This window comes from Phaenicophaeus curvirostris, chromosome 14 (genome assembly GCF_032191515.1).
Source record: "Phaenicophaeus curvirostris isolate KB17595 chromosome 14, BPBGC_Pcur_1.0, whole genome shotgun sequence".
In the NCBI taxonomy this organism is placed as follows: domain Eukaryota; kingdom Metazoa; phylum Chordata; class Aves; order Cuculiformes; family Cuculidae; genus Phaenicophaeus; species Phaenicophaeus curvirostris.
This window is the reverse complement of record NC_091405.1, coordinates 6,403,842-6,428,083: the sequence shown is the minus strand read 5'-3', so window position 1 is coordinate 6,428,083 and position 24,242 is coordinate 6,403,842. Positions and strand designations below refer to the sequence as shown.

The following is a 24,242-nucleotide window of genomic DNA, read 5'->3' as shown; positions in this document are numbered from 1 at the left end:
AGCTGCCCCATCCCTGGAGGTGTTCAAGGTCAGGTTGTATGGGGCTTTAAGCAACCTGATCCAGTGGGAGGTGTCCCTGCCTGTGGCAGAGAGATTGGAACTGGATGATTTTTGAGGTCCCTTCCAGCCCAAACCATTCTGTGGTTCTATGAAAACCCCTAACTCCACAGCTGACCACAAGAATCCACATTTTCTTGCCTCACAGGACACCTGTCTTGCTTCCCATCTGATGCAATTCCTTCTGCTGTCAAAGGTTTGCAAGGTTTTATGAAACTAGAAGTACTTGGTTGGACAGACTGACCAAAGGAAGGACCAATACTACCCAAGGCAGTGGCCAAATGTTGCAGGTTAGTGAGAGGTGATACTGAGCCAAGGCTGACATTAATATCCATGCTCCCAGAAAATGAGAGTGAGAAGAATAATGAAATGAGGGGCAACTGTAAGAAAGATAAGCCAGAAATATGTATGTTGAGATAGGAGGGGAGGAGAGAAGGGAGACCTGAATTGAATGATCAGGGCATTGTGGTTTTTTTGAGGTGGAAATAACGCTCTGAGAGGAGGTTGTTCCCCTCCCCAGCCCCAGCTGGAAGATCTGCTTGCCTCCTGCCCATGCACCCATTCTCATCTGTGCCACTTCTGCCCCTGCTGGTGCATCTTTCCATCCTAGCTACTGAAACAGCTAGTTTCTTCTTATTTTTCCGCTCAGCTCTTGCATGCTCCTACAGCTGGGGGCCAATGCTTTCAGTGGTGAGAGCCTCGCTATTGCTTTACATTAAGAGGACTTTTATCAGCCAGCTCTTCCTGTAATTTGCTGTGGTTTAGAGTGATGATGAGGATTTGGGTATGTAAAGAAACCCTAAAGTACACATGGAAATAACAGAAGGGAGTGCAACTCTGAGCCCTGGGCATTAGTGGCTGTGAATGGGTAAGTGAGGGCTTTACACAGGAAACCAAAACAGGGCAGACAAAAGCCAGGCATAATCTTCCTGGGCTGGCAAATGCTGTTTATCTTATTTGTTTAAATGACTGGAGAACAGAAAAGCTTTTCTTTCCCTTTGTTGCTCTGTAGCTGTGTTACAGTTTAGCCTTAGCTGTGCACAGTTGCATGAATGACTCTGGGGAGGAAACCATCCTAGTCTGGCCCAGTGTGGGACTGGGAGATGGTCTGGAGAGTCCAGGAACTGTGGGCATGAGTCCATCACCCCATCCCAGAGACCAAAATAATCGAAGAATTCCTTTTGGTCTTACTGTGTCTAAAGAACTGCAAATAAAAAACAAGGGAAGGGGAAGTTCTTTAAGATTAATGCTCTTTTTAGGTAAGAAATGTTAAATGCTTCCTTGCCAGGGGTAGTTTCTACCAACAAACATCAACCATGGTCACAAATAATCCTGAGTGTGGCTCTGTGCCTGCTTTGGGTGGACAGCAGCATAACTGCACGTGCAAGCGGGGTGGAAGCGCCTCAGTTTGCTACCAGATTCCATAGCAGTGCAAATTGTTTGTAGCATTCTTGGCACTCAATTAGTGCTCACCTCTGTAATTTCAGAAGCTTCATTCTAAGGGGACGGGAGGCAGAAATACATCAGGCTTGTTATTTCTGCTGGCAATGCTGATACTAAAAATAACAGCATGAATGACATTATGGAAGCCGTATTTGAGCTCGTCAATAAATAAATTTTGACTGGACAGCAGGAAATATTTCTAATGATGAAATGCGTTATGCTGTGGATTGTTATTCCTGGAGAAGAGGTGAAAGCCTCATTGCCTGGAAGCTTTTAATGGGAGGATTTAAGAATAAAGAGGGGGAACAATCTTTCATCATGCCCTAATATTCTGAGTGTTTAGGGCTCCCTGAGAGGCATCAGGGAAGAACAACCATAGAAATGTCACTTCCATCATCCAGATGAAGCAGCCCCGTGGTGGGGTCTGGTTCCCGAGGTTGGCAGTGGCAGACTGGGGCTCCAGGGTCCAGGTTCTTCCTTCAGAGAGCCAGATCCTGATCGTTCTCAGTTGTGCGTGGGCTGCCTGCAGCCGCACATTTCATACCATTGTGGAATCATAGAATGGTTTGGGTTCAAAGGGATATCAAAGATCATCCGGTTCCAACCCGCCGCCGTGGGCTGGGACACCTCCCACTGGACCAGGTTGCTCCAAGCCCCATCTCTCAGCCTGTCCTCATATGGAAGGTGCTCCCAGTTCCCTGGCAGGAGCTGCTGTGGCCACAACACCTGCAGGCCACCAGCTCCCTTGGGCTGCAGGGACCAGCCAGATGACTCGTCCTGCCCCCAAGAGACGCTCCTGGCTGGCCTGAGGGCTCTGAACAGAGATGCTTGCCATCTGTCTCTTGAGAGGGATGACACCTTCACACTGGGGTACTTTGTCTCAGGCTCCAGGGTGTGAGGTGTCAGATGGGGACCCCTCAGGACCTCACAAGCTGCGTTCAATTATCCCCTCACACTGGTCCCTGGAGGGCACATTGGAGCGGTTTCAGCATGTGCCACCTTGTAGAAGTCCCCAGGAGGCCAGGACACCAAGCAAAGGGAGCAGCTGTGCCCTAGCCATACCTGGTCCTTGGAGATGCTTGCAGAACGTTTTTCCCAGGGGACTCCTGCTCAGTTCCTCAGTCTCCTTCCCATCTTTCCCCTTTCTCAGACTTAGGTTTCGGCGTTAGTTGGGATAAATGTGAGTTCCAGCTCTCCACTCTGGTTCCCAGGCAGAGTCCTGCCCAAGTGGGGATGGACTCATCTGCCCAGCCCTGCCTACCCTGCCAGGGTAGTTGAGCAGCGTTTAGCGTCAGTTACTCCATTTAACTTTATCAATTGATTGGTTAATGAGCCACTCGTTTGCCTTAGGTTACTTGTCACCATTGCCTCTGCTTATAGATTCAGTGCTGCTTTTAATTGCCCATATCCCATAGGTTGTAAACCTATTCTAAAGATATCAGTAAGCTACAATCATCACCATTCAAAGGGACACTGGTAGTGATACTAAATGCTAGATCAGCACTCCCTTACCTGTTTCCCAGCTCCTTATAATCAATTAATTTCTTTTCTTCCCACCAACAACTCCCAAATAGGTGAGGTGCTCCCATCAGCTCCCAAAGAGCTCCCAAAGCTCTTCTTCATGACACTAGGTTTAGGGAGGGAAGCTGGGAAGGGAAGGAGAGGAAAGAGAAGGGCTGCGCTGTTTGGAAAACTCAAAAGCTTTGAGAAATTAATGAAATGGCCAAACTTTCCTAGAGACTTTCTGGAAAATCTGATGCCTACCCTATCAAAACAGCACATCATCCAAATGCCATCAGTGCACCCGCTGCGTGGGTGGGAAGAGAGAATCAAAGTAGTCAGCGCTAATTAAACCTCAGCCTCGATGAATCCAATCAAACCTCTCCAGAAGGCAGCAATGTTTTACACCAGGGATAGATAAACAACACTAGAGATAAGCTTGAACTCTGCTGATCAGATGTGGAGTAAATTTATTGTAACACAGATTTACCAAATCTTGCTGGATGCTGTGTAATATGGTTCCAACAGTTGTTTTGAACTATGGTGCATCCTCTTCTCAGGTGCTTTTGGGAAAGACTGATAGGCATTTATAAATTAAATCAATAAGGAATTTCTCAATTGAAGATGAAGACAAGGGGATGACCAGGACTGATGGAAGTAGTAGGAAAAACATGCTCATTTTTCTGAGGTGTTTGTCTCAGCGGTCACTTCCCAGCAAAACAAGCAAACACATTTACCCATGCTAAATGCAGTTCTGCTCGCAGTTATTGTGCTACCTAGAAAGCCAGCGGTGCCTCGCTGAACCAGAACTGGCCCGTACACCGGTGACAGCTGCTTGCACCACGGCACCTGCAGCTTCTGCCAGGACCTGGTGGCCTCCAGGCAGTTCAATAGTAAAGGTTGATGGGAAAGCAGTGCCAGACGTGCTTGCTGATGGCTGTCCCGAGAGGCTCGCTTCCCAGCAGTCTCCGCGTTGTTTCTTGGTAGAGCAGCGCTCCTGGGGCTCCCATTAACAGAATATGGGCCTGGAAAGGAGAACTTAAGTGCCAGCCTGGCTCTGCGCCAGGCTTTGAGATGCAAGACAGCGTCTGGCCAGGGTACCCCAGACACTTGATTCTTGATCACTCCCTTCTCTGCTGGCAGGAGCTGCTCTGCCAAAAGCTGATATGAAGCTCTAGGAAAGTGTGAGGACCTGTCCCTCACCCAGCGAGCGTGAGTAGTCCTTGGTGTGCTGGGGACACAAGGGCCACCTAAGGATCCCATAAGGCTGGCTGAGGGAGGTAGGGGAGCTCCTCCTCTTTCTGCCAGTGGCCAGTCCTCGTTCCACTGGTTGTGTAGGAACTCTCTCGGTTAGAACCACCTCCTTCTCTCCTGCTGCCACTGACAGGTCGGGGGACAGTTCCTGGGTCTGATTAGAAAGTCCCAGCTTACTCCTGCAGAGCAAGGACATGAAATTGTGTGTGTGGTCTTTTGACACTACTCACTAGAGGCATGGGAGGCACTAACCGGCTGTCCCACCTCAGAGAGATGGGGCACAGAGAGACCCCAGGGCAGAGCCCTTAGCGTCCTCTGTGCCAGGAAATGCTGCAAGACATTGAGGATGCTCAAGATCTTCAAATCCTTTTTCAAATGGCATTGTGTAAAATAGCTTGGCTGAAAAGCTTGGGGAAGCACAGGGCAAGAGTTGTTGCTTCTTCCTTCTCAGGGCAGCAGTAGGTGGGAGATGTGGAGCTGAAGCAGAGCCTCCCCCACTGCCACAGATGAGGAACCTTGCTCTGGATGCACCTGCTGAGTTGGAGCAGTCAATGTCTTGCCCCCGACTGGTATTTTCTAAACATCAGCTGCATTTGAGAATCCCAGAAGGGTTAATGTTATTTGACTGAATCCTTGTAGCAGGTGGCAGGGAAAAGCTGTGCATGCGTCTTCCCTTCAGAGAACCTGTTGTCTTGAGTACAAGTGTAGAAGGTATGATTTAAATATATCCAAATGCGTGTAATTAATCACAAGTGCAACATACCTCCTTCCTGCTGCGAAACCTTATTAACAGTGTGGGTGGAATCCTAAAATACCGTATCTGCCACGTTTCAGCTCAATCTCTTCAGCTTGGAAAGTCTCACGGTGCCCTGGACCTGAGCAGCCAGGCTGCAGAGGTTCAGAGCCATCACCTGCAAGGCAATGTGCACCTGCAGCCCAGAAAGTCAACCATATCCTGGGCTGCAGCAGAAGTGTGATCAGCAGGGTGAGGGAGAGGATTCTGCCCCTCTACTCTGCTCTCCTGAGAGCTCACCTGGAGCCCTGCGTTCAGTTCTGGAGTCCTCAGCACAGGAAGGACACAGATCTGTTGGAGCAAGTCCAGAGGAGGCCACAAAGATGATCCAAGGGCTGGAGCACCTCCCATGTGAGGACAGGCTGAGAGAGCTGGGGTTGTTCAGCCTGGAGAAGACAAAGCTGTGGGGAGATCTTAGAGCAGCTTCTAATACTGAAAGGGGCTCCAGGAAAGCTGGGGAGGGGCTCTTGATCAGGGAATGCAGGGATAGGACGAGGAGGAACAATTTTAAGCTGAAAGAGGGGAGATTGAGATGAGATCTTAGGAAAACACGTTTCCTGTGAGGGTGGTGAGGCCCTGGCCCAGGTTGTGCAGAGTAGTGGTGGCTGCCCCATCCCTGGAGGTGTTCAAGGCCAGGTTGGATGGGGCTTCCAGTAATCTCATCCAGTGGGAGGTGTCTCTGCCCACGGCAGGGGTGGAACTGTATGATCTTGAAGGTCTCTTCAAACCCAAACCATTTCATAATTCTGTGATTACAGAGCACAGGGGCTCAAAGCCATCTTTCACCACCTCTTGGGAGAGGTCTCTGCCTCTGCTCCATTAGAGCTGTGTTTCAGCTCTAGGGAGGAACCTGTATGAGGCTTCAGTAAGTGCCGACAACAGACACTTTGCAGCCCCACTGCAAGAAATATCACAGTTAGGAAGGCAAGGTCTGTTTTTTACACCTCCTGCAGCAGCAGAAGTGACCAGCCAAACCACTGTTCTTCTGCCCAGACTTTTATCAGATCTACACCAAACCTCCCTATTTTGATTGCAAAATTTTCCAGCACTGGAGGATCCATTGCAATCTTGGGGGATTTTTTTTCCCAGCAGCCAGATGCTCTCCCTCAAACTATGATCCACGGGGTGTGGTGCTTGATTATATCCTCTAACAGAAAGGCAGCACGTTGCAGAACTGAGAACACCATGACTCAAAGATCTCTGAGCTGCGATTAGTGGAGGCTAATGTCAGCCTTGGCAGCACACCCAGGGGCTTGTGGCAATCACACTGTTCAGAGATGGAGCCCCTGAGCTCTAATCATGCCAGGGAAGAGGGACAGGATACAAGGAATGACATAATCGCTCTTTCCAGAATTGATTCCTTCTCAGCTTAACATGTTAAAATATCAAAAGTGCTGAAAAAAACCCCATCTGCTACCAGAGCTAATCAAACACATCAGTTATTGCTTCAGAAAGACAGTTGCTGCTAGATTTGATATCCAAAAAAAGCAAAGCTGCTTTAAAGCATCTTTTTATTTCGGCTGAGTGTTTTCATGACAGGGCACGATTCCTAATGAGCGCTCATACAGCTAGGACACACAGAAAAACACATCAACTGTGCAGAGATCAGCTTTAGACATAGGGGAAGGAACTCAGAATCCCAATGGATTTCAGCAGATTCGGGGACACTGGCAGCTGGGTTTGTCACAGGAGGCTTAGGAACCGGGTACATCCTAACAAAGTCTTGCTTGGATATTCAGAGAGTCATAGAATTGTTAAGGTTAGAAAAGACCTCTAAGCTCATCCAGTCCAACTGTCAGCCCAACACCACCGTGACTGCTGAACCGTGTCCTGAAGTGTCATGTCTACATGGTTTCTGAACGCCTCCAGGGATGATGACTCCAGCACTGCCCTGAGCAGCCTCTTCCAGTGCTTCACCACTCTTTCAGTGAAGAATTTTTTTCCTAATAACCAATCTATACCTCCCTTGGCACAACTTGAGGCCATTTCCTCTCATCCTACCCCTTGTTAGTTATTTGTGCACTGATCCTTAATATCTGAGTAAAATACACAAGGTTGCTTTGGGGTTTTTGTGGGATTCAGAGGTACTACTTGATTGTGAGGTTGAAATGCATGGGTTGATGGGGTGGCCGGGTGCATCCCATATTTCCTCTGTTGTCCACGGAGTATTTGGTTATGAAGAGTAAAGTCTGAAAAGGTTTTGAAAGGCAAAGTCACCTTCCAGCTATCAAAACACTTCAGATGAGGCAGATGGGAAACCAAAAATATTATTTAGGTTTGGGCAGTAAAACTGACATTGAACCCATTTGCCTCATTTTTCAGGCTTTGATGATAGTTAATGACAGCTTACAGAAGTTGTAAGTGATCTAAAAAAGCCATAAAAAGCTGCTTTGTGTCCTTGTTCAGAGGATGAATGCAACAAAACCATTACAGAGCTTTAAAACACTGTTTTGACTTTCTCGAACCAGCTGTGGGATGATCCAGCTGCAGTTGGATCCCCCTTGCATCGAAGAGAACATTTAAGAGGATTAATCCCAATAATTTTAATTCAACAAAATGACCTTACGTAACATCATGGAGGAATTAATGAGAATTCTCTCATGTGGGTCATCACCAGCCCGGTGGATTTTTCATTCCCCGGGGGATCTCATTGGTCTCAGGCAGAGCGCGGACAAAGTCAATTGACAATGTAGCACGCTGCATGGGATCAGAAGATAAGTCACTTGGAGCAGGAGGAGCCCTTTTTCCTTCACTGAATTATTATTTGGGAACGCACAAAGGAGAACGCAGCTGTCAGCCTCCACTGGTGCTATTTGAAACCCTTTTGGCTCCAAGGCTTTTTCCACAGAAAAATGCAGTCTCATCTAATGCAAATGCTGCTGCCGGAATACTGGGTAGTCCAGCTGTCTTTTTTCTAATAAAAAAAAAAAAAACCTGATCTAATTGGTTTTGACTGTGTTTCTTCGCTGTTCTTACTGAGCCGAGCAGGATGCATATTAATGCTAATTAGGTGTATGTAGGGTATTCAATATTTGATCTTAATGCTAAAGGCCCCAGGAGAGGGCACATTATCAAAATTACAAACTGCAAATTTTAGTCAAACCAAACTATGCCAATGGCCTGACACTGCATAAAACCCAAGTCTGCACCACTCCCTGCTTGGTGCAGGACGTGGGGTCTGGGACAGCCTCTGTCCGCACCACTGCTTGCACCATTGTCCTCTTATCGGGGTAGATTTGGCTTTTGGAAGCATGAGAAGCTGGTTTGGGGCAGCAATAAAGAGGGTCTGTTGTATTGTTTCTGGATCAGCAAGTCTGATGAATTTTTTTTCCCCTGATTGCACCCCTATACGATGCTAACCCTAACCATGGCTGCTGGTCTCTTCTCTCAAGTAACGAGGGGTAGGATGAGAGGAAATGGCATCAGGTTGTGCCAGCAGAGGTTCAGATTGGATATTAGGAAAAATTTTTTCACTGAAAGAGTGGTGAAGCACTGGAAGAGGCTGCCCAGGGCAATGGTGGAGTCCTCATCCCTGGAGGGGTTCAGAAAATGTGTAGAGGTGGCACTTTGGGACATGGTTCAGCAGTCACGGTGGTGTTGGGCTGACAGTTGGACTGGATGAGCATAGCGGTCTTTTCCAACCCTTGATCTCTGTACTTTAGGGGAAGGGTCTGAGTTTGGTTTTGGTGCTGGGGGTCAGATCCTCAGCGTACCTCCACCAGCCAGCACGCAGCCTGACCATCATGGGAACCAGCAGCTGCCTATACGCTTAGGCTGTCATCAGCGCTTGGGAGCAGGGCAGTGCGTCTGGGTATCAGAATTCCTCTGGGAACCAGCAGCCAGGGGTCTCTGCAGGGAAAAAACCCTAATTTGGGTGACTCAGGTGGGCAAACCCACCACTGTGGTTGACTCAACGCATGTATACTTGATGCGGGTAATACTTATTCTCATGGATAAGCCATGGGATACTTCATTTTCCTAACTTTGTGTTGTTAAATTTCAAAGGATGACTACATCTCTGCTGAGTTTGTGGGGGGTACCAGCACAGCAGCTGGACTTGCTCTGCCTGCTCAGCCTTGCCTTCTTTTGAAATATCAGAACTGGTGCCTTTCATTTATCAATGGTAATTAATTACTTTCGGGATGCAGTAGACTGTTTATGCTCTTAAACTGGTTTTATGCACACGCTTAAAAACAAAGTATTTCATTCCGCTGCTTCCTGTTGGAAAATGTAAATACTGGAGTAGTCCCCACAGAGCAAACACGGGAGGGTCACTGGCACATCCCAAATGCAGGAGCCAACAACCGACACAGAGAGACCCCCAGGTGAAGGTCACAGGGCAGGGAACTGAGTGTGAAGTCCAGGAAAGCATCTCTCCTCTTAGCTACAGTGTGCAACCAGAGTGGGAATCGCCCCTCAAGACAGCCCAAAGCCAAAATTAAGCATTGATGTAGAACTCAATTAAAAAATAATAATAATTAACAAAAGACTAAGAGCTGCTTCTAAAAAGCCACAGGACTGCAGGGACCCAGCACCACACTGGGAGTCCTCTGTAGTGTGCTTGTTTCTGGTTGTGGTCTTTATTAAACTGGGAATGAGGAGTATTCTGCATATATTTTATAAAACTGAAAAAAAAAAATTACTTCAGAGGTTTTCAAGGAGATGCAGTATCTGGCTCCTACAAGTCTAGCAGCTCATCTTCGTTAGCTCAATAGCTGCTCATCTACAGGCAGACATAAGATGGTAGCAACATCCATTCTGAGTAAAGACAAGAAAGTTTCTTATATCACTTTCCAGCTCTTCGGCCAGCAGTTAGGGTGCAGAAGCCCATGCTTGGCTTTAACCTCATGAAGCCCTCAGAGTAACGATTGAAATTAGGCACAAACGGAGCACCTTAGACAAGCAAGAATGCTTCTGTCCTGGGCAGGTCCACGAAACTTTCGCGACTGATGTGAACACGCTCGACCATTTCCAGGGCTGTAGATTTTCGCAGCATTTCAGTCGCCTGATGGATTTGCTTATTTCTTAACATGAACCAGCTGGTCAGTTCGAATAACGTCTTTGCATGCAAGAAATACTTTGATGGTAAGAATTCAGTTTTGAGTGACCCAAAGGAATTTCCTCCAGCAACAAGATTTCCCCCAGCTGGGAGTCTATCCCAGCATTCCATTGGTATTTCTTGGACTGGTGTTAAAAACCCAGGTTGAAAAAATTATACTTTTTAAAATAAGCTCTGTTTGCAATTTTTTAGATGACCCTGACTAAGGAAGTGATTTTTCTTTTCAAAGAAGCAGGCATATAGTCATAGAGTCATTTTAATCTCCATAGCAGAGAATTTCTTGTAGGAATAGGATGTACAAAGTGTCATTCAAGCACAGCCAGAGGGGAGGGAGAAGGAGGGTTTAGAGAGATTTGCACCCTGTCACAGAGAGCTGAACTGTGCCTTTGCAGTCTTTGAAACACAAGGTCATGGGCATCTGTGTTGATTTAGTTTAACATAATCCAGGAGTTTTTAATCGCATTTCAGGCTATTAAATGAGTGAGAAGAGAATCACTGGAATTTAGCTTCATAACTCGCCTGTAAACAAACTTTTTAACCTTATATCAAGATAAAAATAAATTTAAAAGTAGCTGATTACATCTAGCAGAATATTTTCCATCACAGTATAATCAACCTCCTCCCTACACATTAAAGTCTTTTCATTATTATTTTTCCCATTTGCAAACAAAGCTTACAGAGTTTTTATCAATATTATTTATTTTTCTTTTGAGTCAAGCTCGGCTCAATCTCACCAGAATAACCTGCTTGATTCTGGTATTATAGACTCATGGAATCATAGAATGGTTTGGGTTGGAAGGGACTCAAAGGCTTTGAGCAACTTGATCCAATGGGAGGAGTCCCTGCCCATGGCAGGGGGTTGGAATTGGATGGGCTTTAAGGTCCCTTCCAACCCAAACCATTCTATGATTCCATGAGTCTATAATACCAGAATCAAGCATGTCTATAATACCAGAATACCATGATTCTGCCATGGCCTGAGTGATTGCAAGCGGCACTTCGCACCCTGTAGCATCTCATGTTCTTTACATCAGCTGGGATCTTTTCCCTGTACACATTTGCAGTGTGGGCTTCAGGAGCTCCCCATTCAGAGCCCTTTGGGACCTGAGCTTTCTGGACACGGGATACAGTGCTGCAGGGGAGCACACAACCAACCCAGCTGATGGGATGCTACACAGGGTACCATAACCAGCAAAAACCCAATCTGCTTCATAGAGCCTCGAGAGGTGAAATGCATCGCTGGGGCACAAGGCACTGTACGAAAGCTTTGCAGTGACCTTTAGGTATCTTAATTTGTCCAGATGAAGGTGAGGAGCAAGGACTGCTCTTATAGGAACTGGACTGTTCATTTGCAAGGTATTTGCTTGCAATATACATCGAGTGTAATAATCTCCTGGTGATTTCTTGCCTGGCTTTATTCAAGCAAATCACTGTAATTTTGGGGATGTGCATTGATATGGGAAAACTTAATTCAGCTGGAAACATCTTGCTGATTGAAAGTAAATCACCTTAGGTAAAACAGAAACAGCAAGGGATTTATTTTCTCTGGTAGGCAACTGGAAGACTCCACGTATGTTTCTTACGGTTTGAAGGCACACTAATCTGCCTGGATTTAGCAGAAAACTTTTCAGAGTCATTGGGTCAAGGTTGTAGATTGATGACCAAGTGCAGGAGATGAGGCAGGGTTGTGTTGGTCAGGAAAGAAGAATCTGCATGCAAAGCTGTGAAAGGATGGAGGACACAGAGTGCTGGAAGGAAGAGGGGGAGCAGGGTGCGCACAACAGGCTCCACTGCTGAGCGCTGTCGTTCTTCTCCCTCTAGCAAAAGAGGGACATGTTTTGTAAGATTAAACGAGTCCTGTTTAAGGAACTTCTTACTGCATACTTACAGGCTCTGCTGGCATCATCTCAGAAATACAAACAGTTCTCCTTGGGAGCTCTTGGAGGGCAGGTGAGGTACCAGAAGACAAGGAAAAAAAAAAGTAAACACAGTGTCTATCTCTAAATATAGAGGGAGAAGAAAGGAGTGAGAATTATAGACCAGTCAACTTCGAGAAGCTTTCATGAGAATTGAACTATCAATCAAACAATATGCAAGCACCTAGGTGATAAAAGGGGAGATGAGTGACATCCAGCATGGATTATACAAAAATGAGGTGTGTTAAACTGATCTCATTTGATTTCTTGGCAGTGGTAGGAGAGGAAGAGTCTGTGCCATATCTAGATTTTGGGAGAGGTTTGACACAGTCCCACTTGACTTTCATAAAGTGACCTGGAAAAACAGTCTAGATAAAACTACTGCAGGTCTTACTCAGAAATGGTTGAGCACAACTCCTTCTCAAAGAACACAGTTACTGGTGGCTCCTGACCAGAGCAGAGGACGTTGCAGGATGTGACAAGTGTTGATTTTCTTCAGATTTTTCATCAATGATGGGGATGAAAATGCATAATTACCCCGGCAGTGATGTGGAGCTGGGAAAGGTATTTCAGTACATAGAGGAGAAGCTTTACAGCTTAAAATGATCTTGGCAAGTTAGAGAGGTGAGGACTGAGTCTGGTCTGGGTCACTGTGCCTCAAGAAGGAGCAGCACCTAGTTGGAGAAGGCGGAGGGAAGAGCCATTGCATGTACTAAACCTGTCTTAGGTTGGTAGAGCTGGAAGGAAAGCACTGGAATAGCTTGTCTGAGGCTGGAGAAGGGAGGAGGAGAAACTGTAGCCTCTGCTCCAGGAGGTTTTCAGGATAGATGGAAAGGTATTCCTCCCAGGGAGTGACCTCGGCAAACTGGCTCCCATCAGCCCAGGCTGAGATCCCACCCTTCCGTGCTGGAGCTGCCATGTGCTTTGTTGAAAGCTGCTGTTTCACAACTGCTGGGGCAGTGCGTGTCAGCAGGGACATACGGCAAAATTATCTTTGGCTTTGCCTTTTTAATACATTCGGTTTGTAGTGAGAGGCTGAAGGCACGTAAGTGCTTTGTTGAACGGAAGCCAAAGTGAGCTGCTAGGCAGAATGCACCCCCTGTTTCCAAGTATTTCATTTATTTTGTAATTAAGCAATAATCGTTGAGGCATTGGGCGCTTCTTCAGGATTAATGACTTGCTGGGGGATGACAGAAGATCTGATCTGCAGTGCAGCCATTTTCCCCAGAAAATACCTGTCTGTTAATGCCATTCTCACATGAGGATGACAACATAACATGTGAATGTATGGGTTTGGTGTTAGCAGCTGAGGGATGGGGAGCAAGCGTTAATAGCTACATTAGACAATCAGGTTGCTTCAGTTGTCTCTCACCATTCCATTCAGAGTGCTGTGTTTTATTAGTCACTTGGTGAATGAAATGGCTTTTTAATTGCTCAGAAGCGCTTTTTAAAATTACAGCATTGTCTCCCCCCCTCCACAGCCCCTAGGGATCCTCTTAAATCCGTTTTCTTCCTTTGCCCTGGAGAGAACTGGCTCATGTGTGGCAAAGAGGAACCTGCCTGCAGTGGTTTTCTTTGTGTTTCAGACACAGAAAAAATACTAGCCACTTAGAAAACAGAGGATTCACATTTTTAGTGTTGAAAACCCTCTGTTCCCATTAATTTATGGGTTGCTTAAGGACTAGCCCACCCTGGCTGAACCTTTAAAGACTTGCCAGTCTTGACACGCTGCTTGCTTCTATTAGTTCCTACACATTGTGCGTTTTTAACAGTATCGAAACCCCTGTGCCTCTCGTGTCCTGCAGCACACAAGCTGGCCCAGGCCATCCCCCATAACGATGTAGCTCCCAAGAGTGTTGTTGGAGCTTTAGATGTCCTTTAGGCAGTAAAGCACAACAGCAGAAAGGTGTAGCTGAACATAAGGAAAAAATCTTTCACGGAAAGGGTCATTGGGCACTGGAACAGCTGCCCAGGGAGGGGGTTGAGTCACCTTCCCTGGAGGGGTTTAAGGGACGGGTGGATGAGGTGCTGAGGGACATGGTTTAGTGATTGATAGGAATGGTTGGGCTCGATGATCCGATGGGTCTTTTCCAACCTGGTGATTCTATGATTCTATGAAACGGGTGAGTGGCAGTTTGAACCTTTCCAAAGGGCTATGGAAAAAGCTGCCATGGGAAAAAGCCACCAGATCGCCAAGGCAAGCGAGAGGAGACACATTTCCTCAATGCATATAGGACAATAAACCAGTTCACGGTGTCCTAGCAGGCTTCGCAACGGCACCAGTCAGTGGGGATTTGCTCGCTCAAATATTAGGTAACGTGCTAACTGGATGATTGATTAATCCGTGGGTACTTCCTACAGCAGAACTCCAGTACTGGCATCCACAGCGCTGCTTTCAGTTCCTGTGGCCGCCTTCCCAGAGAGATTTCACAGAAGAACAATCAGGGTGTTTTTTTCTCCATGCTCTTTCCTGCCCCATTTAAAAGCAACGCTTTTATGTCTGTGCTTTGAACGGTGTCAGCACGTTGCCCAGTCAGCAATATGTTCACTGAGGGATACCAGAGCCTCTCTGCATCACTTAATTCTGCCCCCTCAGCGTGAGGAGCCCTGTGACTTGATAGGGAGCTTCCTGGCTTGGAGTATTTAGAAACACTGTGTGTTTAGAAGTGCAAATGACATGGATCTGTTGGAGCGAGTCCAGAGGAGGCCACAAAGATGATCCAAGGGCTGGAGCACCTCCCGTGTGAGGACAGGCTGAGAGAGTTGGGGTTGTTCAACCTGGAGAAGGCTCTGAGGAGACCTTAGAGGAGCTTCCAGGACTGAAAGGAGCTCCAGGAAAGCTGGAGAGGGACTGTTGATCAGGGTGTGCAGGGATAGGACCAAGGGGAACAGTTTTAAGCTGAAAGAGGGGAGGTTGAGATGAGATCTTAGGAAGAAATGTTTTCCTGTGAGGGTGGGGAGGCCGTGGCCCAGGTTGCCCAGAGCAGTGGTGGCTGCCCCATCCCTGGAGGTGTTCAAGGCCAGGTTGGATGGGGCTTGGAGCCCCTGATCCAGTGGGAGGCGTCCCTGCAGCAGGGCAGTTGGGGTGATCTTTAAGGTTCCTTCCAACCCAAAACGATTCTATGATTCTGTGATTCTAAAATATCAGGCAACAACTTCATAGTGGAAGGCCAGAGACTGTTTAAACTCTGAAAAAAAACAAAGCTCACATCTTTCTCTGTCCAGCTGCCTGCCCCTTGTTTTGTCATCTGAAGTCCCTAGCTGATGCTTGTCAGCCCCAACTCTCTCAGCCTATCCTCGAAGGGGAGGTGCTCCAGCCCTTGGATCATCTTCATGGCCCTCCTCCTTGGATCAGCGGCTTAAAAATTTCCCAGACACCAATTAATTTGAACTACTGCCTGTTTGGGGCTGACACTGCTTGTAGTCATGTCTACCCAGAACAGAGGAGCCTCTCCTCCCAGGAGTTCAGCATTCAAGTGATGAGCAAACAAAGGTTGTGGTGGGAAGAGTGGAGTTGCTTGTTTGTGTTCAAAAACCTTTCCATGAGCTTCACGTTGCGGGAAGTAGCTCTGTGTCTTTGTCAGCATGTTTCCATCAGGCTTGTTCTCCATGTAGTCATCTGTTAATAACACAGGGCTGGCATCCAGCCCTGTTCTCTACCGCCATCCTAGCGCTGTATCTATTGCAAGCTCACTATGATCCTCGCTAGTGCTCCCTCTCCCCAGAGGGATGCCAGCACTGGCCAGGACTTTGGTTTGTGTGTATCTGATTTAGAAAATAAAGGAAAAAAAATCCTGTTATAACCAGGATGCAGGGTTTTATCAGTGACCAGATCTGTTTCACAAGGACTCTCTTGTCCAGCGACATCTGAGGATGAGCAAGTAAGGACTTCATTTCTGCTAAGCAGATCATCCTCTCTGCCAGTGTTTAGGAGACAGGATCATAACTTATGTCTTCCCTGGGAAGAATTATTGTCAAACACAATTAGCTCTGCACATCCTGGCTGTTTTCTAGACACATCCAGGCTTAGTTCTTGAGTTATGTAGAAATGAAGAAATTATAGGGGTCAGTCTTATGATCCGAGGAAGGGACTGTAAGAACTCGCCCTGTCAAGTAGTTACTTTAGCAGAGTTGAATAGGAACTAACGCACAGAGCATCCAGCACACAGAGCTGACAGGACTGCGGATTTCATTCCCACATTCCTTTGGGAAGGGCTAACATGACATGCCTTAAGCAGCAAAACTCGCAGCACTGCTTTTAAGGGAGTGGGAAGGAGGGAGGAGCTGTGAAGGGTTGTAAGTTCTACACAATGAAGTCACTTCCCCTCTCCATGCCTGTCCCCCCACACATATAAGCAGATTCCTATTCTGGTTCCTTTTGTTAGGCACCCCATGAATTACTGTGGAAAGGACTAGACAAGAACTAGAGTTTTCTGTCACTGGTTGCAGTGGTTAAGATCTGATCTGATGGTCATTGTAAGCATTGAATATATTTCCGTAGACCTTTATGGGAAAGGTAATGTAGGACCTGGAAATCTGTGCTCTGTTACCAGTCAGCATGTGGACGTGAGGCTGTCCTGGCTGTCCGGTTGGGAGGGAGGCACCGTGTGTGCTGACCCTGCACAAAACCTCCTTGAGAAGAGAGCAAAAGGAACACTAATCCCAGGCACTGGGCTCAGAGATGCTCCTGGTGAACCACCAGAAAGGTTTCCAAAGAAGTGCTGACTAAGTTAAGTGAATCAAGCAGCAGATGTGCTCTTCAAAAGAGCACAGCTCCCTTTTAAACGTCTCCGCCGTTGAAATGACATTCTCAAGAGGTTTTTGTCCTTTGCATTTTCTTCAGGATCATCCACGAGGATGGCTTCTCTGGAGAAGATGTGAAGCAGTACAAGCCAGTGGTCTACAGCAACACTATACAGTCTCTGGCAGCTATTGTACGCGCCATGGATACCTTGGGCATCGAATACGGCGACAAGGAACGGCGGGTAAGTTGAAGACACCACTGCTCGGGTACAGAGAACTGAGCACCTGGAGACTCCAGAGCACAGACAGGAGGCACTTGCACAATCTGAATACGCTGCAGGGAGAAGGAGGGAGTGGGGAAGGTGTACATCACTGTTGTATGCCTAGTGCACATGCAATTAGTCCAACAAACAGAGGCATAGGCTCAGTTGTCTATGCGCACCTACACTGGGAAGTGTAGACCTGGGGACCTCTGTATAACAACAGCCACAGTCTCTCATCCCTAGCACTAGCCAGGCCAGTGCAAAAGTAAATCTGTTTTCTAGGGACAGAGGTTCTGAGAGACACGGGGAAACGGTGAGAACATGTCCTGTCCGCTGCGCGTGTGCTCAGAACAGGCTGGAAGGAGAAATATCTCAAGGAGAAATCTTGCTGCTGTTCAAAACCCTTCCACCAGCCTGCTAATATAGGAAAAGTTTTCGGATTGACATGACCTTTCCTGGGGCTTGTCTGGCTTTTACTCACACATCCCCCATTCAATGTACCCAAACTGCAATTTCGCTTGCAAACAGGGCGATCCGTTACTGCAGTGAGGTTTGTATGGACACGGGCTTGGGCGGCAGCATTAGCATCTGTCTTATCAGAATAACTATGTGGTGCCTGGCAACATTCTCATGTCCCACACCTAAGCCAGCCTGTCCCTTTACAGTTCCTGCTCTGTAGTTACTTTAACGGCCTCCCTATTTTTAAACAGTGGCTCTTCTGTGAGGTGCCCCTGCCAGCCTCTGCCTTTCCTTTTTCTGGCTCCGACTAAGCCCACACAGAGAAATGCGGAGCCCTAGAGAAATCAAGACCACCCTTTCTGCATGCTCCCATGCTGGAGAAAGTAAAACAACTTGGTGTCATTGGAAATAAGACAATTTCAGATTAAAGACCTGAGAAAGGCAAAGTCCTGTACGCTACTGAGTTTATCAAGACTATTTTTAGGTAACTATTGAATGACAGTTGTACAACTTATCCCAAATGCCTTATCTGAGGGTTGATAATAAAAGCATTCACTAGAAAAAATGCCAGTATCCTGCTGTGGTGTTACTGTATGAAGAGACACCTTATTTCTCCCAGTTGCAAAGGAGCATTTTGATTTCTTTGCATCTAGGGATTTTTCCCGCAGGAACTCTAAATCCTGGAGGCATTTACATCCCAAATGTAGAGATGATACCATAATGGAGTTCTTGTGAGCTTGCCGAGAACTAATGCTGATGGCTTTCAAACTGAATACATTAATCTGTTGATTACTCAGTGACTCAGCTCTCAGCAAGGCAACGTATCTTGTCTCAGCTAAAAATGTATGCCTAGGAAAACAGAAACAAATCATTCTCCATGTCTGATAAATAGTCTGTGGCAGACAGATTTAAAATATAAAATTTCCTCTCTCTTTTTTTTTAATGCCTGAAGTCCTAATTCAACAAGGGAAGCTCAGTGCTGCTTTAGTGTCAGGGCTGGCAAAATATGGGGCATGGAGGGGGAGAGCTGTTATCAGGACTGCCAGGAATGAGGCATGGAGTACCAGCCTGCAGGAAATTTGAATGGAAAAGATGCCAAATGGTCCTAGGATCACAAAATAACTCAGGCTGGAGAGGAGCTCAGGGCGAGTCTGGCCCAACCTGCTGCTGAGGCACAGTCAGCTCTGAGGTCAAACCAGGTTCCTCAGGGCTTTATCCAGTCAGGGCAGAATTCCTGCAAGGATGGAGACTGCACGATGTCTTTGGGCAACCTGCTCCGCTGCTTTACTGTCCTCGTAGAATCATAAAAACATAGAATCACCAGGTTGGAAAAGACCCACTGGATCATCGAGTCCAACCATTCCCATCAATCACTAAACCATGTCCCTCAGCACCTCGTCCACCTGTCCCTTAAACCCCTCCAGGGAAGGTGACTCAACCCCCTTCCTCGGCAGCCTGTTCCAGTGCCCAATGACCCTTTCCGTGAAAAATTTTTTCCTAATGTTCAGCCTGAACCTCCCCTGGTGGAGCTTGAGGCCATTCCCTCTCGTCCTGTCCCCTGTCACGTGGGAGAAGAGGCCAGCGCCCTCCTCTCCACAATTTCCTTCGTGATGAAAAGGCTTCTCCTTACGCATAGTACAAACCACTCTTGTTTCAATTTGTGCTTTATGCCACTAGGGATCCTGAGTTACGACTTGCAAAGTAAAAAGCAAGTTAGGTTAAGTTCTCCCCAACCTAATTTCCCCCAAGGTATTTAGCCACAGCGGAATTACTCCTGCCTTACGACGATGTCATGCTGATTGTGCACAAACAGGGCTGCAGCAAACCACTCTGAACCAAATAACACTCTAGGAGGGCTGATTCAGAGCATCTTATCCCTTCGTGGGCAGTGATATTCCTTCATCCAGCAGTAGATGAAGGAAATCAAGTCTCTCAGGCCATTGTCTTCCACTTGCTCCTTTCTCTTAATCAACCTCTATAGAAAGTTTCTGGAATTAGTATGAAATAGTATTTATTTTAATCTTACAAAGAAGCACATGGCTTCTGCTACCCCGCTTCTGTTACTAATGCACAGCTGCTAGAAAGAGAGGCTATTAAACAGGCGATTTGTTGAGTATTATGCTACACGGTTCATCCCTTTTCAAGCAAAGCTTTTCTATTTTAAAAGTCATTCCTCAGCCAAGGGTTTCCAATGCAAATCTTTTAGTGGGGGATTTTCCCCTACTCATCACTTAAGCCCCCAAGAGAAGAGCACTCGGGAAGGGGAGCGAGAGCTGTGGCTGCTCGAGCCTGATTGGGCACCAGGGGAAGGAGGGCACACAGACCCAGGACAGGTTTTCCCCAGGGACTGCTTGGCTAGTAGAGCTTCCCCCATCCTATCTTCATGGGAGATGCATCTGCCCCTATAACTCTTCCAAACGGCACTTCAACAACTTTCAGAGGAAAATAAACTGCCGCCTCCCCTACTTAGTAAATGCAAATGAAATTATTTGTGCTTTCGTTGTGGAGGTGAAATAAGCAAATCCTCTCCTGCTCTTCTCATTCTTGCCCATAATTATACCTCCAGTATTTAATCTAAGAGAAGCAAAAGGATGACAGAAAAGTCCAGGCTAAACCCTGTAGCTTTTGTCAGTCCAAGTGAGATCAACGTAGGAAATAGGAGCTAAAAAGACAAAATAAATCACAAAAAGCAGACGCTCCAGGTCTTCCTGACCCTCTTTGCTGATAATGACCTGTCCCCAGGTTAAGAACAAAACAGTCTGTATTTCAGATTTCACTGTTAAGCATGTTCCTTATTCTGGGGACAGAGTTTTCGTGCAGCTGTGCCTGGCTCATGGAAAGTCTATGGCCTGTGGGCAGCACCTAGGTCCTTGTTCCGTGTCCTCCAGCGCTGGAGGCCTCCTGCCAGCTCATGGCATGTTATCACCGTGCACAGCCCAGAAGGTCAGTCTGAAACTCCAGAAAATCTGTGCTAATGCACAGTCACAGATCCTTACGTGTTACAAGAGGGCAGAGGAAACAGGAGCAGTCAGTGAGGAGAGAGGAGCCAGCTGTGTAAGGAGCAGCATCTGTGGGTGTTCCTCATCTCCAGGACCATCAATGCACTAGGTCTGGATCCCCGACTAGCAAAGGTTAAGGGGTTGCACTGAGGAAGAGGGGCAGAGGCTTAGCCTTGCCAGCTGTTCAAGACTCTTCAGTTGGGCTGTAGGGCACTATGCAATCCATGCCTTTCTCATCAGGTTAACAGGCAGAGAAAAGTCAGGCGGTAACATGTAGCCTCTGGATTAAATGGTTCTCTAAAGTACAGATGTATTAATAAAGCAAGCTCCTCGCTGGTTCCCTTTCAGTTTACCTAGGCAGAGCAAATGGAAAATGAAGGTTAAAAGGCAGGAATCCAGAAATCTGCACAAGTGTTTGGATCTAATCAAGCAGGAAGGGCAGGAAAGTGATGGATTTTCAGCTCTCCATTTGAAGAGCCAGTTCTGAAGTCCGGCTTCAGAAATCCCAACCAGAAGTGTAAAGTCTCTTCCTCATGCTAACCTCAGAATTTGCTTGGAAAGGCAACACCTACAATCCCATTCAGGCAAAAAGCCACAGCTGCAGGCAGGCTAGGGGGTTCCAAAGCTTAGAGTGGGCCAGTCTGCAATGAGCCTGCCCAGAGAAGCACACCACCCTGTGCAGGCTGGTATGAAACCAGCTATAAAGCATGTTCATATTATCATAAACCACAGAGAAACAGGCTAAAATTGTTCTGAAATTACTCAATGGGGAATCCCACTATCAGTCATGCGGTTCTGAGGTGGCAGGGTCACAGATCCAGTGCTCAGGGTCTGGAGCTGGCAGGTGGTGACCTTCAAATTGAATTTTTTTTCCAGTGGGAGTCTGGAAATGTCTCTGCTTCAGCTATGAAAAACTAAAAAGCTGCTAAAATGTTAAAAAATATGGATAGGGAAGTTTTCTCTTCCAGGCTTTGTGGTAAAATATGTTTGTGATCACCTTGTGCTTTATACAGTGTATTAACTCCCGAACCCAGGACACATGAGGAGCAGCTGAGGGAACTGGGGCTGTTTATCCTGGGGAAGAGAAGCCTGAGGGGAAAGCTCACTGCTCTATAAATGCTTGAAAGGAGGTTGTAGCGAGGCAGGTGTTGGTCCCTTCTTCCAAGTAACAAGCGATAGGATGAGAGGAGTTTGCCTCAAGTTGCACCAGGGGAGGTTCAGATTAGATATTTGGAAAAATTTCTTTACTGAAAGAGTGGTGAAGCATTGGAACGTTCTGCCCAGAGTAGTGGTGGAGTCACCATCCCTGGAGGGGTTCAAAAACCATGTAGACCTGGCACTTTGGGAAATGGTTCAGTGGGCACAGTGGCGCTGGGCTGACAGTTGGACTGGATGACCTTAGAGGGTTTTTCCAACCTTAAGTATTGGTTAGTAATATTTAAAAAAATCAATTTAATGTACTTCAACAGCCCACCCAAGGTACCTGGCAAAGGGGACCATGTGCGCTGGAGCTGCATCTACCTGCTTCTGAACAGTGGGATGTATGTGGATCCCTGGTGCCTCCAGCACATCCTCTCTGCACATGTCGAGGGCAGTGACAAGACTGAAGGCAGTGGCAGGAACAGGGACACAGATGTTGTCACCCGCTGCCTTCCAGTAGCTGGAAAGAAGCAGTGTGGGGGAGGAGCCCTCTTCTGTAAGACCTGTTCCTGTGCAATTGCCTTTTTTCTGCTTGTCAGCTCAAGATATTTGTGGCTTTTACTTCATTTCAGGCAGGTGTCTGTTTAGACCAGCTGGCTCCTACTGCATGTCCCTAACCCAAGCTCTCTGAGAAATGTAGAAAAGCTGCTGATAACTTTGAGGAAGGCAGGTGAGGTTTATCAGGCACTGTTGTGCAGGTAGAAAGCCTCCCTTTGCTGACTAGTAGCTGAAAGAGGGCAGATTTAGGTTAGGTATTAGGAAGAAATGTTTTCTTGTGACGTTGGTGAGGCTCTGGTATATGTTGTCCTGAGAAGTCATGGATGCCCCATCCCCAGAGATCTTCAAGGCCAGGTTGGAGAGAGCTCTGAGCAACCTTATGCAGTGGAAGATGTCCCTGCCCACAGCAGAGGGGTTGGAACAGGATGGGCTTTAGGGTTCCTTCCAACCCAAACCATTCTGTGATTTTATGATTTTATGATCTAGGGGATGGATGCAGGATTCCTGGTGGGGTGGGGGTGCACAGCCAACCCTTGCTGGTCTACTGTTGTAAGCCATGGGAACTTCACCGTGGTGAAGCATAACTTAGGGCTGCTTTGTAGAGGAGCAGGATGGAGTGGGAGAAAAGGGAAAATGGAAGAAGGGGGGCATTAGTCACCCCATTTTTTGCTGGTGTCGGCATTTGCCTGGATGTCCAGCTGCAGCTGAAGTCTGCTTGCATGCTGCACGCAATAGCCACAGCATGCACATAACCATTCTTGCATCACTATAACAGCACTGTACAAAGATTTCAGCCTGCCCTTCACTCGGGTGCAACGATCTGTCTCTCTCTTCCATTAAGACCAGAGCCATCTTTCTCACTCATCTCTCTCTCCATCCCTCCACGAGGTGCATTTCAGTTACCATCATTCACATTTTTGTGCAGTGGAGACAAATGAAAGGCAGGGCATTTCTCGCGAGGTGGGAAACGTAAAACAGAACAGAAAGCACTTGTCATTTTCACAGCCTGCCTTGTTGCCGGGGAGATGGTCGGCTCATTCAAGAAAGGCTTGTTGTTGCTGGGTGAGAGGGCCAATGTATTGGGAATCATTGCTGCAAAATGCAGCTGGAGGAGAAAGAGGCAGAGAGCAAAGAACAAGGGAAATCCCAGAGCAGGTTTTCTCTGCATGGCACATGGTGCATGACCCACCAGCCTTGAGGTGTCAGTTCTGGAGTCTCTCTAACCAAAAGCTCTCTCTTCCGCATGCTACTAATGTATTTACCTCCTTTGCCACCTTCCAAACCCCTGAAAATACAAAATCTTTCCCTAATAAATGATCGCAGTAAAGTAACAGCAGAGCGTGAAGACAGTTTCTGATAGCCCTTTGTGCCGACTTGAAACAGTCTGCATCCATGACTTTGCTCTAGCTCTTAGGGAGGGTCAAGCTCAAGGAGTTCCCAGTTGGCAGAAACCCCTGGCCAGACCTGGGAGACCCTGCACTGCAGCCACAGCGACAGCACGGCTTGGCTCTGCACTACTGCAAACTGAAGTTATGGTCATCCAGTCAATGACATGCAATGATCTTAGAATCATAGAATCACCAGGTTGGAAAAGACCCACCGGATCATCGAGTCCTCACATAGCAAAAAATATCACCCCAGAAACGGTGCTGGTTCACTCCAGTCTTTAGTGCTGCTACTAAAGATGCCATTTAGAAAGGAGAAAAAATAAGCTTGTGTCTCAGCTTTAAACACATCATGGCTTGCTCTGGCAGACAGGATTTGGCTTAGAAGAGCCATCTAATGAAATAAGCAGGTTGTAGGGTTGGCACTTGCCAGCTCTTCATGTTTTCTTAGGCTAAGTTTGACGATCTGTCCTTCTTTCCAACCCAGGTAATTACAATAGAAAACTGGCGATTCATTCAGGGATAAAATGTGATTTTAGCTCTGGTACCGCACAGATTACAGCTGTTTACAGGGCAGCAGTAGTGGTGATGAACAGCAGTCAGAATCCCAGTCTTCTGCAGATGTGTAGCAGCGCTCGTGGGCAGGAAGAAATCCTGAATTTGAGAAGGAGGG

General features: G+C 47.1%; 1 protein-coding gene across 2 annotated transcripts in view; it reads left to right on the top strand.

Annotated features, from left to right (window-relative positions):
• The window catches only part of GNAO1 (G protein subunit alpha o1), a 153,567-nt gene that overhangs the window by 36,009 nt on the left and 93,316 nt on the right, over positions 1–24,242 (top strand). For both annotated transcript variants that reach the window (XM_069868709.1, XM_069868710.1), the window contains exon 3: positions 16,866–17,007. In XM_069868709.1, coding sequence (XP_069724810.1) covers positions 16,866–17,007 — 142 coding nt within the window. The remainder of the gene's footprint in view (positions 1–16,865; positions 17,008–24,242) is intronic.